The sequence below is a fragment of the Alligator sinensis genome, unplaced genomic scaffold, assembly GCF_000455745.1.
Source record: "Alligator sinensis unplaced genomic scaffold, ASM45574v1 scaffold226_1, whole genome shotgun sequence".
Taxonomy (NCBI): domain Eukaryota; kingdom Metazoa; phylum Chordata; order Crocodylia; family Alligatoridae; genus Alligator; species Alligator sinensis.
Window position 1 is genome coordinate 1,582,914 of NW_005842028.1, and position 16,790 is coordinate 1,599,703.

The following is a 16,790-nucleotide window of genomic DNA, read 5'->3' on the forward strand; positions in this document are numbered from 1 at the left end:
AAATAGATCTTTAAAAAACTCCTTAAACATTACAACATGGAAAATATTAAAGGCAGAAAACATCTATAAAGTACTGATGGTTTAATGAACGTTAGCCCCTTTCTTGTTGTAGAAAATGACTTCAGTATACTTGTATCTGATGCAAATAGATACATCTAGGCTTTATCTCCCAGATGTGTGCAAGTCAATAAATAACAATTATGCATACAAAAAAAAGCAAGACAGCAGAGATCACAAGCTCAGAAACAGGAGGAGTAGAAATGAGAGAAACTTGTTTGATTATAATGAAATGGTCTTTATAGAACACTGCAGTTTTAGGAAAGTATATGCTTGACAGTTTTTCTCCGTTCCAAAGCCATTTTTGTTTTTGGTGCCATAGCATGTTTAAACGAATGCCAATAGCAACAGTGTTACACTATGAGAGAGGCACTTACTGTATGTACATTGAAAATTAATTTGCATAAAAAGGGAACAGGAAAAGAGAGATGGAGAGGAAGAAGGAGACAACCTAAAAATAAGGTGTTATGGTCTGTAGCAAGGAACTGACTGGCACAAATCAAACTACCTGAAAATGCCTGAAAGTAGTGTCAAGTCAGTCCCAAGGCCGCTGTGATTATTGGGGCATCTTAGCTACCGTAACAACCCTCCTCCACTCTGTGTGAAGTTAGACGAGTTACTTTGCATCACTGGTGATTCTTCAGGCAAAATGACCTGGTGGCACCCACCCTCTCTCCAGGTATGGATGGCCACTAGCTCTCAGGGAACTCACCCACCCTTTGACAGGTCTTTTTTTCCTGCTGGGTGTCCACACCCCCTCCTCACCTGGACTAGCCAGGTGGGGACTCCAATTTAGTTGCCGACAATCCAACCATGGAACAGGCTGTACTGGTTTACATGGTACCAGACAGCAGACCAAGAGAGGCCTGGCCTCACAATGTGGAAGTAGTGTAAAGCAAGAAAAGCAGTCAACCTTGCTTTATCCTATGAGAGTAGAGATGGAGCACAGTCTGGTTATAGTTGACAAACAATGGCAGTGCTGTTCTTTGTGAACTTGTATTAGCAGTAGACTTGAGCACTCCAAACACAGTTCAGAATAACAGGGTAGCTTCTGTGGGCCTGGAGTGTCTATTCCTTGGGATTTGTGGGGTTTTGAGACTATTGTGAACTCTAATATAACTTCCATCCACTACTGGCCAACCAGCAATGTTATAGAAAGTATTTTTTTGTTGCAACAACATTCAAAATGTTCTATTTCCATGCTTCCAGGGTAATGAGCATTCATATAAATGAACACGATCTTAATTTTGGAATATAACAGTACCCAAGCTATTTATATTCATACACTCTCTAGCCTACAGCAAATAACTGACATATGAAAAAAGGGAGAATACTGTAATAAAGTTAAGGTGATTGGGCATACTCTGAAATAAAAGACTATATTAGTCAATTTTCAAAGTCATTGAAGCATGGAGTCAGTACTGGGAATTCCACGCATTTTTAAGGCAATTTAGCCTATGAAATGCTACACTAATAGAAAAGAAAGAATGCAATTACTAATATAAATTTAATATAAATGTAAAACCAAGGTTAGAATCTAAACTCGGATTTCTGATTATTCAACTGGCTGACAGAGTCCTGAAGTAAAACTGAAAGTTAATCTTGATTTTTCTCTCTTTTTGCCTGGATACTGCTAATCTATACCTAATAGCAGGGGCAGATATAGGATTTTGAAAAGTGGGGGGGGGGGGGCAGAGGGGGGAGATTTGAAAAGGGGGGGGGGGGAGCAGAGGGGGGAAAGAGGGTGAGGCTGGTGTGGTGATAACACATATTTTTCTTCAGGTAAAAGAAACTAGAAGCTGTACTAATATGCTAGGAACCTCAGCTATATTTTTCAGTTTAAGATTGAAGCAAAAACAAATATAACTTTATTACAATGTGCATTAATTTGATATATCAGACATTATGTGTTTAAAAAAAAAAACACAACTACCTAGACAAAAATAAGTCAAAATATTTTGTTTCTTTAGTCCCGTAATCAGTAGAATTAAATGTACATTTCTTTTACAGTAATCTAAAAGACAAAAACCATATCTAGCTGTCTTGAGCTCCTTGACAGTGCAGCCAATGTTTCACTGAAAGTTATTTCCAGAACTGCTTTAAAAAGTTTACCTATGTTAAATGTTTCCACACCTGAGTTAGTGATTTTAGTTAGACTTAAAAATAGTCTGCACTAGGAACTCCATACCAGTAGCAACTAACAGGCAGAAAAATTGCAGAAGAAAGAAGAACTTGATTAATGGAACACTGGCAAAGCTGCCCCAACGTGCTGTAATTACAGCGTATCGGAGAAGACCCAATTAATCGCACCTGCTGGAGCTTGGTAATGACTGCACTCCAGCAGAATCTGTGTATCAGCATCCCCATGCTGAAAAACAGCAGCAGGGGTACTTTAACTAAAGCTCGTCAAATTGTTTTAGCTAAAGCTTGAGCTTTAGTTAACATGTCCCCACCGCCATTTTTCAGCGCAGGGACACTGATATTTGAGATGCTCCAGGCGCATTAATTAAAGCGGCTCTTGGATCCATGCTAATTAAAGCACACCCTCCCTCCCTCCCTCCACTCCCGGAGAATGTGTATAAATGCCCATGAAGACCATTTAAAAAAAGAGTGTGTGTCATTAACACCTGTGGAATGAAGAGTTTAGAAGGAATCAGGTAGATTATAATGAGGCATGTAGTCAAATAACTCCCTCACTGCTGTTTGAATAGAAATGTTGCTGCCATTGCCAGGCAGTTTGTTTTAAACTTGTGGTGAAGCAGGAATCAAAGAGGGGTATGACTGAACCACTTTACTCCCTGGTCCTGCCTGGTAGGAACAAGCTTTATCCTGGTACACACATTTACTTCTGGTGGCCCATTTTTCTACTTCAAATATAATGCACTAGATGGGACAGAATAAAAGATATTAGAAAATATCTTCTCAGCGAAAGATGTCCTTATCAGCCTTAAAATAGACTTTATTCCTTCCTCCCCTAAACTCAGCAAATCTATTGTTCAGATGAGTTATACTGCAAAATCTACAGTACCTGTTGCAAAATCTACAGCAAGTCCAACATGAGAGAATATGTTGTATCTGCTTTCAGCATAGGAAGGTTTGCCTTACTAAGACACAGCAGAAACAATAATGATAATGAAGAGATTTAGATTTTATGGATTCATTTTGGTAAAAGCTTGTTTCCCTTGAGGATGATGACTGAATTTGCTCAATTTATTTTGTTAGCACTGTTAGCATAACACAGGGTTTTATTCTATTATTTTGCATTAGTTGTTTAGCTCTCCTCAGACGCATGCAATAACAGTCCAACATTTTTTAAAGTTATAATCTGGGTAAAAACAAGATGGCCTACCTGTCATACTGTGGATTCTGTGGAGACTGGCCACCATTACATTTGGGACTGCTTCTAGAAATCGTACCCCCTGGGGAGGTGTTTGCTAACCGCTGCAATAAAACATATGTAGGAAGATCTGTAAGAAACTGTTTTCTTATGCAAGCTTGGGGAGAGGGGTTTGTTAAATAGGGGAATATAATCCCTATAAGACTGCTGTATGTTAATTATGCATACGCTACTTTTTCTTTTCAAATAAATGTCATCCTTTAAAACAAGACTGGATATCAACAGGGACATTAAGCATAATATTTAAACTCCTCCACATGGGTCAAGGTTTGGATTTGTTGCTCCTCATTCACCAGCAATAAAATAATGAGATTTTTATGTGCACACAGGAGCTGGCGACTACTACAGTGTCGTCTGCCTAGGTAGCATTATCCCATAAACTATAACACACCGTTTTAGAAAAGTAGTTCAAGGAATGGCAAAATATTTTTCTCATCATTTTGGAATAACCATTTCTTAGAGCATGAAGATGGTTGAGGAGGGAAAGGAAACGGTCAATATCATTTAAATACTCTCAAGTTATAAATTTCCATGTATAAACGTAAGGAGAATTTGTGATGACAAAGTTTAATCACTCAATATCTGTGCTACTACAAATGCTCATTTTGCCAGCCAGCACATGGCTTTGATGGAATTGAGTATACACATTTCCTTCACTTTATGCAGGTTCTGTATGTGTGTTTTCGCTCTTATGCAATGACCCTTTTTATACCAGAAATTCATTACATGCAAGGTAAATTCACTCGTATACAATCGATGTCGTGGAAGCCCACAGTTGGCTGTTTTGTGCGGTGCACTGTAGGAGTGACGTGCACCAAAATATAGTGTCCTGTGTGGATCTGTGTTCCTCACTCGTTGCCTGCGACACACGTTTCTGTAGTTGCCATCCCTATTATGATAGTGCCCTGTGGTGTTTGTTTGTACTGTCTGCTGTTGGTGAATACCAAAATTGCCTTGTAAAAGTGGTAGAAATGGGCCTGGGGGTCAGTACAGTCGAAGTCTTGGAACGTATCCCTATTTGTTACATTGCAAAGTGGGTTCCCTTTATGCAAATTCAAGTTTTGCGCCATTTTCTAGGAACGCATGTACAGGATAAAGCAAGGGAAACCTGTAGAGGAGACACCCATTGGTATCAGGGAAAGATATCCAAACTGGGAGCAGGTGAGAGTCTTTCATACACACCTTCTTTTCTTTACTCTCTTCTCCCTTCTCCTGGCTTTCATTGTGTTGGGGCTGTTGCTCCGCTCTTCTTCAATACCCATCCCCCCTTCTGTATGCTACAAGGCATCTGTTGAGTATACTGAATTTGGGCAAAGACCCTACCATCCAGTACTTCATATTGCTAATGCCATTAGATGGAGCTGGAACTGGGACCAGGTGATAGGCTTCCATCTAGCCCTGAAGGGAAGGGCATGTCAATATGACTATTCTGCCCAGGCAGCAAACAATTGTGTATGCCTTAATTTGACTGCAATCTTCCCACCCCTCTGAGCATGCCAAGGACTAGGCTGATCACCAACTATGGCATCTGAAGGGATTTTCTTTTTCCATCTAGCGAAAGTGACAAACTGTTGTGAAGGGTTTTTTTTCCTTTCCCTCCTGTATACACACATTTAACTTTACTATTGCTACAACTTTGGCAATGGCAGTGCATCTGGTATCTTAGAGAAGGTCCGACAGAGGTTCTTGTAACTACATGGGCTGTCTGTGCAAAGGAATAAATGGCAAGAGAGTGAGCCTCAAGGCTCAGCCTAATATCTCAATTTTCCTTGCATTCCAGTGAAATACTGCGAAAGTCCTAAACATTTTCAATAAAGAGAAACGGCAAAAGTACCATTCACATTGTGGGAAACCTTTGGCAATTTGTTTTGGACAAAAAAGTATCAGAAAGTTCCAATGTGAATATATAAATTTTAGGACAAAGGAAACTTAAGGCTCTTTTCAAATTTCGGTTTATACAATATATTGTGTATACATTTGGGATATACAGAAAAGAACAGGCCATGTCAGAAGGCAGTAAGCCAAAATCTATTGTCAGCTGAAGCCACTGGAGGTTTCTGAAGTTACACAGGGATTATATGATTTCTGTAATATTATTATATAATTATTCTATAACAATCCATTACATAATTTCTGTAACATTCGAAAATTATACCACATACCAGTGCTCTGTTGTGCTTGCTGAAACTGTTTTCTAGTGCACTCCTTAAGCCATCATTGCTGTCATGTAATTTTCTGTTAGCTAATCTAAAATCAAACAGGGAAAAGTAGTCTTCATACAAAACTGTAATAGGATAAGTTAAAGAAAATTCTAAATGGTTTTGCCAGTTCTATTTTGTCATATCCAGCTTCCATATAATGGAATCATAAAATTTCATTTTTTTAAAAACAAAAAAACAAAAACAAAGAACTAGCAGTGGTCTAGAAGTTGTTATTGTACACAAAGAAATGAATCTGCACCATGTAAGTGAAAGTGACCATTTTTCTGTGGCCCCAGCACTTCCATGGGGCCACAGTGTGGGATTTTATTAAGCTGCTTTTATGGTCCCTTAATTAATAGGAAGAAACACTTGTACATTCCCTAGTTTTGACCTTTGACCCTTCTCAAATTTGTGAAAAGTACTACACATATGCAAGTTGGGCATGTATTAAATAACATGATAAATTAAGGAACAGTTAGAGTCTTCTGTTTCACTAGGTATCTTTATATCATGTTTTACCCATTTCCATGAATGACAACTGGTTGGGTTTTTTAAGTGAAATTTTTATACAGAGCTCTTAACAGAAGAGAACTCTTGTGATGTAGACCTTAGAAAAGGGGTGGACAATTATTTCGGCTGGAGGGCTGCTTAACGAGTTTTGGTGAGCTGTCGGCAGCTGCAAGGGTGGCCCCGCCCCTTGACAGGCACCTCGTCCCCTGGTCACCATGTTGGAACCTGAAGTTCCGCCCCTTAACCTTTGACCTTTGCCACTAGAAGTACTCCTTTTGGGAAGGGGTTTTGCCATGTTGGAACCAGAAAAAAAAGTTATATACTAAAAATCAAAAATTCACAGTAATATATTTTAATTTTATTTTTTTTAATATTTTTGTCTTGATTCATGTGTTTGCACCATATATATAGAGGTGATCACATAATAACTCAAAATGAAGTCTTACTCCTGTATATTGCGAGGGGGTGGAGGGTGTGGGGAGGCACAGGTGGGTGAGTATAGGGTTTGTGTGTAGGTGTGAGGTATGGGGGGGTAAGTGTATGTGTGTGTAAGTGGGGTGTCAGGGAGGGTGTGGGGGTATTTGTGGATGTGGGTGGGTGAGTATGGGGAGTTTGCGGGGATGTGTGGTTCAGTATGGGATTTGTGGGGGGCTGTGGGGTGTGTGTAGGTGGGTGTGGTGAGTTGTGTACACATAGCAGTGAGTGGGGTACCCCCCAGAGGCACATGGGTATGTGTGTGGGATGGTGTGGGAGAACATGTGGGTGGGTGCAGTGTTTGTGGGGTGTGCAATTGTGTGTGGGGGTGGGTGTAGTTGTGGGGTTTGCAGGGGAGGGTTTGTGGGTGTGCTGGGGTGTGCATGGGAGCCTCCCATGCATGCCCCACATAAGCCGGTCAGCACCCGCCTCTGACACACAACAACCTAGAGCCCATGTATCCTGCCACGGCTCCCCATCACTGGCAACAGCATGCAGCCCCATCCCTGTCCCATGCCAGCTCCATACTCACCCCCATGGGAGCAGATCGGCCAGAACCCATGTGCGCAGCTCCAACCCCAGCCCACCCTGTACCTGCTCTGCACCGCCCACCTGTGGCACTCCTGCCGCCCCTCGGGAATGTAGAAGGGCTGGGGTGGCTCTGCAGCTGGACTGCCTTTCTAGGCAGCTCAGGTGGTGGCAGCTGCTTCTGGCTGCCACCGCTGCTGACCCTAAGCTCCACAGTACTGGTGGGGACCCGCATGCACAGCCCTAACCTGGTGTGCCCCATGCCTGCTCCAGACTCACCTGTTCAAGGTAAGTAGCAGCAGCAGCAGCGGCAGCTGCTGATCAGAAACTGTTGCTCAATGTTGGGGAAAAGCAGCCCCTCCCACTCGCCACTGCCAGGACCTTTCTGCTGCATCTGCCCAGAGCCCGTGCCATACAAGGCTGCCCTGCATCTCCACCACCATTACCACCACCCAGGCTGCCCTGTGGCTGCTCTGCATTGCCACCGCTGCCCCGCTGAGCAGCCCAGAGATGTCAGTAATGGCAGCAGATATAGAGCAGCCTGGCACAGCGCAGGTTCCAGACAAATGCAGCAGAAAGGGCCCAGCAGTAGTGAGGGAGAGGGGCTGTTTTCCACCCCCATGCTGAGCAACAGTTTCTGCTCAGCTACCATTGCTACTGCCACTGCTGAGCCTGGGTGTGCGAGTCCAGAGCAGGCACAGGGCACGTCAGGTTGCGTCTGCATGCACTGGCTTGCCAACTCCTCCACCTTTGGAACCACCACAGTGCAACCCCCCCGCCCCCACTTGTTAAGCCAATGAGCCAAGTGATGACATTTAGAATAACATGGGTACAGGATCTTATTCCTTGTTGTAAAGGAACGAGAGTCAATGAAGCTAAGAACAAAACCCCACAAAACATTAGAGATGTGCAAGACATACACTGACTCGCATGCTGAACTAAAGAAGCTTGCTGTTGTGGTAGATAAATGTTAGTATCTTTAGGCCACTTAAGTAAAGAGGAATTGTGCTTAAAAAAAAAAATCAATGACAATATGACCCTGTATGCTTCTGCTCAACAGCAGTAAAAGAAAAAAAAAAAGAATCACAGATGGAACTGTAGGATGCCTCAACAAAAATATTGTAGATAATCTGCCAGATACCATAATGTGCAAAACTAAGACTATGTACAATTATGTTGTGGTTAAAAAATAGAAAAAAAAAGCAGTGTCAAGTCAAATACAATTTAATTTGTGAAGCGATGGCCTGAGATGGGCCATACATTTGCCCTTTATGAAAGGAAAGGAAAAAAATAGGCAATTTATGGAGCCTTACAAAATTCAAATGGCATAGCAAGAACAATTGGTATGAGGTAATCTGCACTAGCGTCACAGGCAATATTCTGGAACCCTAAGCCTAATTTAACATGGTATAGCCAGTGGAGTGCGGTCTACTGGACTAGTCTGGATGGCACTGAACATTGACCTTGGTAATATTTTGTTTTTTCATTCCTATCACAGATTTCCATGCAACTAGACAAAATTTGTTTATTAGACAAAAGGTGTTGTAGTGTAAGGACATGTGAGTTATTAGTAACTTACTGAAGTATTTCAATTTGTCTTTCCAGGTTATCTCTGTCTTCAGTGTATTCTTGGATAATTTCCAAATCTCTGCAAAATATAACATATAGTTGTTTACTCACAGTGAGTCATTTTTATAGCTTTTACTCCTTACAGAAAGTAAAGTTTAACCGTAACTAAGATTCTGAATCAATGGAAAATTCTTTTTTAAATTTTGAAAACATAGGGGGGAAAAAAATCAGTTTGAGTGTTTAGGTTACTCAATTCCTTAATACAGTACTTTGCTTATTAATATTTAAAATGTGTTTGTCTTAAATATATTGTAATAATTTGATACCAACACAAACAAGGGGTCTCAGACATTCAGTATGTCATAGTAGATGTAGTCTTGGGATGTTTCCCATCCCATTCAGTCACGTGGACTGCTGCCCTCCTCCTGGTGACTTAACGTGCTTATGGGACCTGTAGGAATTGCTAAAATGCTAAAGTAGGATTAGAAAATATTTGATGTCATTGACATCTTTCAAATATATTTCAGTGGCTAAAAAGAAGAAAATGTGAGCAGTCACAGTTCTACGTACCAGAAAATGTTTAAAAATACAAATTTTTTAAAACTTCGGACTAGAAGATCTACAAGGTCCCTTCCAACCCTACATCTATGAATCTATGATTCCTGCATATAAAAAATACATTTAATTTAGCAAATGGTTTACACAAGGGTTTAGCACAAGAATTTAACATCAGTGTGAGTACTCTGTACTACTATGAAGGCTAAGGGAACTGATTCTACGGTTAATAGTATGTAGATACAACCTTGCATTGAGGTCAGAAATCTAGGGCATGTTTACACATGTGGTAGTGGGAGGTGATTTAATTAGAGCACTTAATTAAAGTGCCTGCAGAGTCTCATGTATTCAGTATCCTGTACTTCAAAATGGCAGTGGGGGTGCTTTAACTAAAGCTCATTTGATAAGCTTTAGTTAAAGCACCCCCGCCGCCATTTTGAAGGTGCTAATTAGCACGCTCCAGCAGACTCAATTAATCAAGTCTGCTCTGATGCGTGTTAATTAACATGTATTGCAGCAGGCATTGGGCCTTCAATGGAGCTTTGACCAGGCACTGAAATGTGCCCTAGCATAATCGTTTACAAGACTAAGGAATAAATTACTAGTACACCAACGTAAATATGCTAAGGATTCTGGCAACAAGGAGTAGATGGACAATTACATCTCTCCAATTGGAAAGCATATAATTGAACCCTAACTCCCATTTCTTATTAAATGTTTCAGAATAGATATATTTTAAAAAAATAGCCTTGATTTTTCAAGGCTTCAGATCAGGGCTAATGCTTACTCTTTCATTCTAGATTACTAAGTGAATAATAGACATGTTAAAACTGATAGACTGTCCATATACTTGTCAGTTATGGTCAACTAAGAACATAAAAGAGGTACCAATTAAATATATACACCAAAATACTTATTTTTCCCTGAATAAAAAACACAATATAATGTAAAGTATCTTACCTTTCTGAGCTCAAACTTTGATCTGCATATTCACTTTTCAAAGCATCTAATTCACTCTGAAGAAAAGCTATATTTGTCTGTGCTTCTAAAAGATTTTTTTTAAGTTTCTGATTTTCCTAAAGAATCCACAAAAAGAAGCTTATTCAAACACGGTTGCCCTAACAATACAATAAAGTTTTCCAAAAATAATTCATAAAAATATCTGTAGCAGATAAACAGTAATGATATAAAAGAGTAATATAATTAAGAGGTGGCTGGTAAAATTACCAGTTATAAATAAAGATCATTGAAAAAGGTGAACCTTTTAATAAGACTGAGATCAAAATCTATGGTGTAAGTCCCAAATGATGAAATGTATGCTTTTACTTTGAGCTTAAAGTTAAACATCAGAGATTCAGGGATCTAGTACCACTCTATATCATGAGACACAGAATAGGCAAAGTTCCAGTACCCAAGAATTCAATTTCATTTTAGATTTTTCAGTTTTTCTTACAAAAAAGAAGACATCATAACAGTTCAAATGGTTTTTAAACAGTATTTTTAGAATAACTTACTGTACCTTCAAGAACAAGTTATCCCTCTCCTTAAAAAAGTTTACCAAAAATGGTCTCTCTCATCATAAATATTCTAACACCTGGACAGAACTGGATAAATAAGTCTTTACTGAAGAAAGTACAATATGCAGGCTGAATCTGCTCCTTTGACATGTAAATTATAAGCAGTTCTTACCAATGACAAATCATGTATTCTTTTTTTTAATTCAGCCACATCTTCTCTGTGATTTATGTTTTTAGATTGTTCTTCTAGCTGAAAGAGCAAAGAAAATGTGCACATTTAAAGATATATTCTTGACTGACTCTTCAAGGGTTCATCATCCAAAGCCCACATATGGCAAGAGGAGTAATTCTGATTACACCTTTATAACAGTAGGCCTTCACACACGTTTTTCAGCCCTAAAAGGTGTTTGTGATTCAATAAGGCTCCCAGTTGTTTGCATAGGAAGTGTCCCCTCCAAATTTTCTCTGACATAAAATGCAGAACTCTAGAGATGATACCTTTTATTAGACCAACTAAGACATCGCAAAAAAAATCTCTTTATCTTTCTTTGCACTAAAAAAGATTTTTTGCGATGTCTTAGTTGGTCTAATAAAAAGTATCATCTCTGACCCAAGAGTTTTAGTCTTGCATTTCTTTTTGTCTCAGACCAACATGGCTATCAAATACACCTCTGGCATCATTTCATTTTCAGGGAAATTCTTTTGGAAAGTTTTTCACATGTAACATTCCTAGCAATGTAACATTTCTAGCAATTTTAAATTTTAATAGTTATTTAGCAATCCAAGAAACCAGAGTTGTAGCTCCATTGAGTTCCACATATATACAACACCTGATCTGGCACTAATTCTCATTAATATACAAACATTATATTCTTATTTTTCATAAGAAACTTCCATTAGTCTGAATGAAATTTTAAATTTAGCTTAAAATAATAAAGAGGAAAATGAAGACTTCAGTTCAAATTCAGGGTTTACGTTGCTGAAAGACCCACATACTTTTTGAACAGGTATAGCAAAGGTCACTCACAAAACTAAAATCTGGACTTCAAAACCTCCAAATGAGCTTTCAGATCTGAGATGTTAGGTTGCTCCATCACAGAGACTGGGATCAAATGAGAAATTCAGATTTTGGGTCCTTTCTATCAATAATTCTACAAAATACAAATATTTCTACACAACTAATTGAACTGTTTCCAACATAGGAAACAAGTAGGTAATCACAAGGCCAGTTTTCTGACGGACATAACCCATTACTTAGCTAGCAGCTGGGCCATTTACCTAGGTATTTCAGTAAATTACACTGAATGAATTCAAGACTAGCAAATTTTCACTCAACATAACTGGTTTGAGGTTTCCATTTACTTAATGTCATTACTTTGGTAAATTAATGCATTGATTTTAGGCTAGAATCTAGATAATAAAGAAAACTTTCTGCTACCTCCAGGGAGGCACTTCATTGAATCAGGCTCTCTTACACAATTTAGAAAATTCTGGTCATGAGCCTACCCACCTTTTTAAGTTTTTTTATTGCCACCTGAAGATCACCAACTTCACTTTCATACTGGCACTTCAGATCATTTAGTGCTTCTTCTGCTTTTCGTTTCTCCTGTAACGTAGTATTTTGTTAATCATTTTCTTTAAAAATTCACCAAAAACCTGAATCCCTGGAAATTACATATAAACTGGTATAAGCGATGGGCAACCAGTTCAAATCTGTAACACAACAGAAGTTCAGTGCACATACACTGCTTTCAAAATGATCAAAACCAATTTAAGATAAACATGGATAGACGTAGTATCAGACTTAACTGATTTAGGTTAATTGGTTTACTGAACTTCTGTCCCAGATCCCCTCCAGATTCCAGTTAACTCACAGTCTCCCAACATCCAAGGATGCTTTGCATCTTTCCTGCAAGCCCCCTCAACCCCCCCATCCCTGACCCTGAGGGGACAGGCTAGCCTTGGCCCAGGCTGTCTCCTCCAGCCGAGTAGGGAGGTATGCTTTAGTGCCTCCTCTGGTCTGGGCCACTGAAGGCATATGGCTGCATTTCCCAAATCAAAAGTGAATGTCTGTTCACCTGCTTATCAGTTCAATCTACACAGCTTAGACTAACCTGCAAAGATTGAATTGACTAAACCACACGTTTTTTGGCTGTCTATACTTAGCTATGAAATCCAAACAGAATAATTTCAAAGACATATTATTTAATGTTTTTAGTGCTGAAATAAAACGGGGTGGGGGGGTCACCTAATATTATCACACACATTCCAGGGACATCATCCATTTTTCAAATCAGGTTCCTACTAGACATGAACAGTTTTGTATGTAATCTGCTAGAAATGGCATTAGTCTGTCATAAATAGATATTTATTATTGCTTTCTAAAAAGACGCCTATCCCAGACTTGTTTAGGTACAAGTACAACAATATCACTATTGCTCCTGTCATTTTTCAGGGGAGGAAGTGGAGATTTAAGCATTTAAAAGGATAGTCACGGCATCTTATTTTGTGAGGGATTCAGTGGAGGGGGTGACTTTTTGAGTACACTTTGAAGTGTGTTACTATAAGGTTTCTTTTATCCATAATATCTATATATTTATTCCTAGACACAAGTACATCAAAATCACTGTGGAGCTTCTCTGTGACTTAAGTAAAAACTCCTACAACCACACAAACTTGAAGTCTGGCAAGGGATCATCACTGGCAGGTGTTGAGGGAGTTGTCAAATTTGAATGTGGCAGCAGACAAAAAGACTAGAACTTTACTTAACATGCTATGCTATTTATAAATGAAAACTGATGTGTTTAAATTTTAGCCAGCAGAGATTATGACTTGCCCATCCTTGCATTGGATTTACCTACTTTTGGCACCTGTACAGACTCCTAAAGTATGACTTGCACAGGAATGGTTTGCTTTCCAGCAACAAGAGGGCAGGCTGCACTCAAAATACAAATATTACCACATGGAGGAAGGTGTCACATAAGGCTAGCTCCCCATCAGAAACGATAAAGTGTACACTGCAATCTTTAAGGTTTATGACTTGGATCAATCCCACAAAGTAAATATTTCTATATGATACGTTTATTCTTGGGGCGTTTTACCTTTTAAAACTATGTGATACTAGGAACTGAAATGAAGGCTCAGGAGTAACAATTTAAAGAATGATATGAGCAATGAGCAATCAGCCCATCCCAGACATGTATCTAGGTATGAATAATAAAATCCTACTCCCACTGAAGTTAATGTGAATGTTCTTGTTAAATTTTCTAATGCCAGGATTTCACCAGAGGGCTCTCAAAACATTGTCATTTGTCAGATTCTAGGATGTCCAAGTGCTCATATTTGTTAGGTTAATTTTTGCTACAAAAAAGATTATAACCTACATTCAGAAATAAGAAGTACTTGTTACCCAACCTATGAGGGTTTTGCTGAATCATGAAGAACTATTTTTATATAACATGAACCATTGCATTTAAGTAGATATTATGCACCAGACAGGATAAACTGCATAATTGTAATTCTTCTTGTCACTGCTATTTGATAAAATACACACATATTTTCTGTTCATCTTTTTATAGTATTATAGTTACTGAGATTCTTAATTATTATTATTATGTCAATTTATTGCTTTTTGTCTAGAGAAAAACATTCTAAAACTAATATACTTGTTTTCTAGATCTAAACGTGTAATATCTTTCCAGCAGGAAATATATTTGTGCCCATTTTGTAATTTGCATTTTCCTTAAACATTATAATACACCACTTAGAGGGTTCAGATGTTTAAGACCGTAACATCATTATTTGGTCTCACCTAGCTAGGAAACTGATACTAAAAATCATTGATTTATCATATCTATTAGAAGGATTTATGTGTACATGCTACAGGACAATGACCTAGGAATGAATATCAGAATCTCATTTACTCTGATATACCAGCTGATCAAATAACCAATCATGATAAAATTGCTAAGTAGTATTCAGCTGTTTATCATATTATGTGCTATTGGGCAATAGAGACTGGATTTTCCAGTATGTAAGTAGGTTCTGCTATGCTGTGGGTTCTAACAAATAAAATACTAATAATAACAAAATAGTCTGATGCATTTGTTATGCATACGTTAGTGCAAATTAATTCAAATTTATTTTTTAAGCATGTTATGCAATTAAATAAATTTGCATTTACAACTATTATGTTTTATTAACATAAAATGACATTATGCAGACAGGATGAGCATATATATGGTTTACTGTATTGTTTTATGCCTTTTATTGTGTTACACTGGGCTCCACCATAGCCTCTGGAAGACATTAATTTAATGGCGCAATGAGATCTAATCGTGGATCCAAACAATACAGCATCCTGCGATGCCACATGGCATGACAAAATTTTGGGGATCAGGGTAAGATCCAATTGCATCCTGTCGGTGCAGCCAAAGGCACTCTTCAAATTTGCCAACACATGGAGTCCAGGATTGAGATCCCAGGCTCTATGTGCACTGCTAAGTGGAAAGCTACTCACAGTGAAGCCCTGCATGGAGATGTCAGGAGCACAGGTCTCAAAGTAGTGTCTCAATGGCTCAGTACTTGCAGAACCACATGCCAGCAGTCCCACAGATTTGAGCTTCCCAAGTTGGGGAGCCAACTGGCTTCCCCCACCGAGCACTTGCAGACCTCTGAGCAACCCCAGCCTATTTGGAGGCCCTGGGCTACCTAATCCCGATGCTGGCAATCAACTGATTGTCATCATGGGAACCGGAGCATACCACATATTCAGTTTAAGGCACCATGCAAACTAAGCACAAAGATGTATCACAAGCAATTAAATGTCAAAAAACAAGTTGAAAAAAACTGCACTTGAGATCTATCCCTTGCACCATGATGAAGTCAAGAGTCAATGGTAATCTTGCCACTGACTTCCAACAGAGCAAGAGCACCCTAATCATTATGAAATACTCACATCTTTCCTGACTTTGTGTTCTACAGCTTGTATCCGTTGATCCATCTCCTCCTCCAGTTCACTGAGCTGCATTGCTGCTTTATCTTGAGCTCTAAAATTTAAAGGTAAATATACCTTAAAGGAATTACTCTTTGACATCAAAGGAAATTTGAGAATAAATACATGTCCCTACCAACCCAAACATATACTTGAAAATGTGGAAACATTTGGCTTAGCCAAAAGCTAAAACTGTAGCTATTGAAGACTAGACTCCATGGGTTTGAAAAGAACTAAAAACAGTCTGTAGGGCTGTGAAATAGAAAAGAGACCACAAGTAGCTAACAGACAGCAAAACTGCAGAAGGGCTAGCTTGATTAGTGGAACATCAAGACCATTAAAAAGGTGACAGGGTTTTCATACATATCAGGGCTGGAAGGGACCTCGGGAGATCATCAAGTCCAGCCCCCCGCCCAAGGGCAGGAAGTCAGCTGAGGTCATAGGATCCCAGCAAGATAAGCATCCAGTTTCATCTTGAAGGTGTTCAATGAAGGAGCTTGAACCACCTCCGGTGGCAGACTCTTCCAGACCTTGGGGGCTCGGACAGTAAAGAAATTCTTCCTTATGTCCAGCCTGAAACAATCTTGAAGTAGTTTGTGACCATTCGACCTCGTCATCCCTTGGGGCGCTCTGGTGAACAAACGTTCCCCCAGATACTGATGGTCACCCCTGATAAACTTGTAGGTGGCCATCAGATCACCCCTGAGCCTGCGCTTTTTCAGGCTAAAGAGCCCCAGGGCTCTCAGCCTGTCATCGTAGGGTCTGCTTCCCTGACCTCTGATCATGCGCGTGGCTCTTCTCTGGACTCTCGCAAGCTTCGCCACATCCTTTTTGAATTGTGGAGCCCAAAACTGGACACAGTACTTCAGCTGCGGCCTCACTAAGGCCGAGTACAGGGGGAGAATGACGTCCCGGGATTTGCTTGAGAGGCATCTATGGATGCAAGCCAGCGTTTTGGTCGCTTTACTAGCCACCGCATCGCATTGCAG

General features: G+C 39.5%; 1 protein-coding gene across 2 annotated transcripts in view; it reads right to left on the bottom strand.

Annotated features, from left to right (window-relative positions):
• Positions 1-16,790, bottom strand: part of RASEF (RAS and EF-hand domain containing) — a 41,950-nt gene that overhangs the window by 19,892 nt on the left and 5,268 nt on the right. For both annotated transcript variants that reach the window (XM_025202508.1, XM_025202507.1), the window contains exons 2-8: positions 15,766-15,856; positions 12,319-12,414; positions 10,981-11,058; positions 10,252-10,367; positions 8,747-8,815; positions 5,617-5,701; positions 3,407-3,498 (exon numbers count right to left, since the gene is read on the bottom strand). In XM_025202508.1, the coding sequence (XP_025058293.1) occupies positions 3,407-3,498; positions 5,617-5,701; positions 8,747-8,815; positions 10,252-10,367; positions 10,981-11,058; positions 12,319-12,414; positions 15,766-15,856 (627 nt within the window). The remainder of the gene's footprint in view (positions 1-3,406; positions 3,499-5,616; positions 5,702-8,746; positions 8,816-10,251; positions 10,368-10,980; positions 11,059-12,318; positions 12,415-15,765; positions 15,857-16,790) is intronic.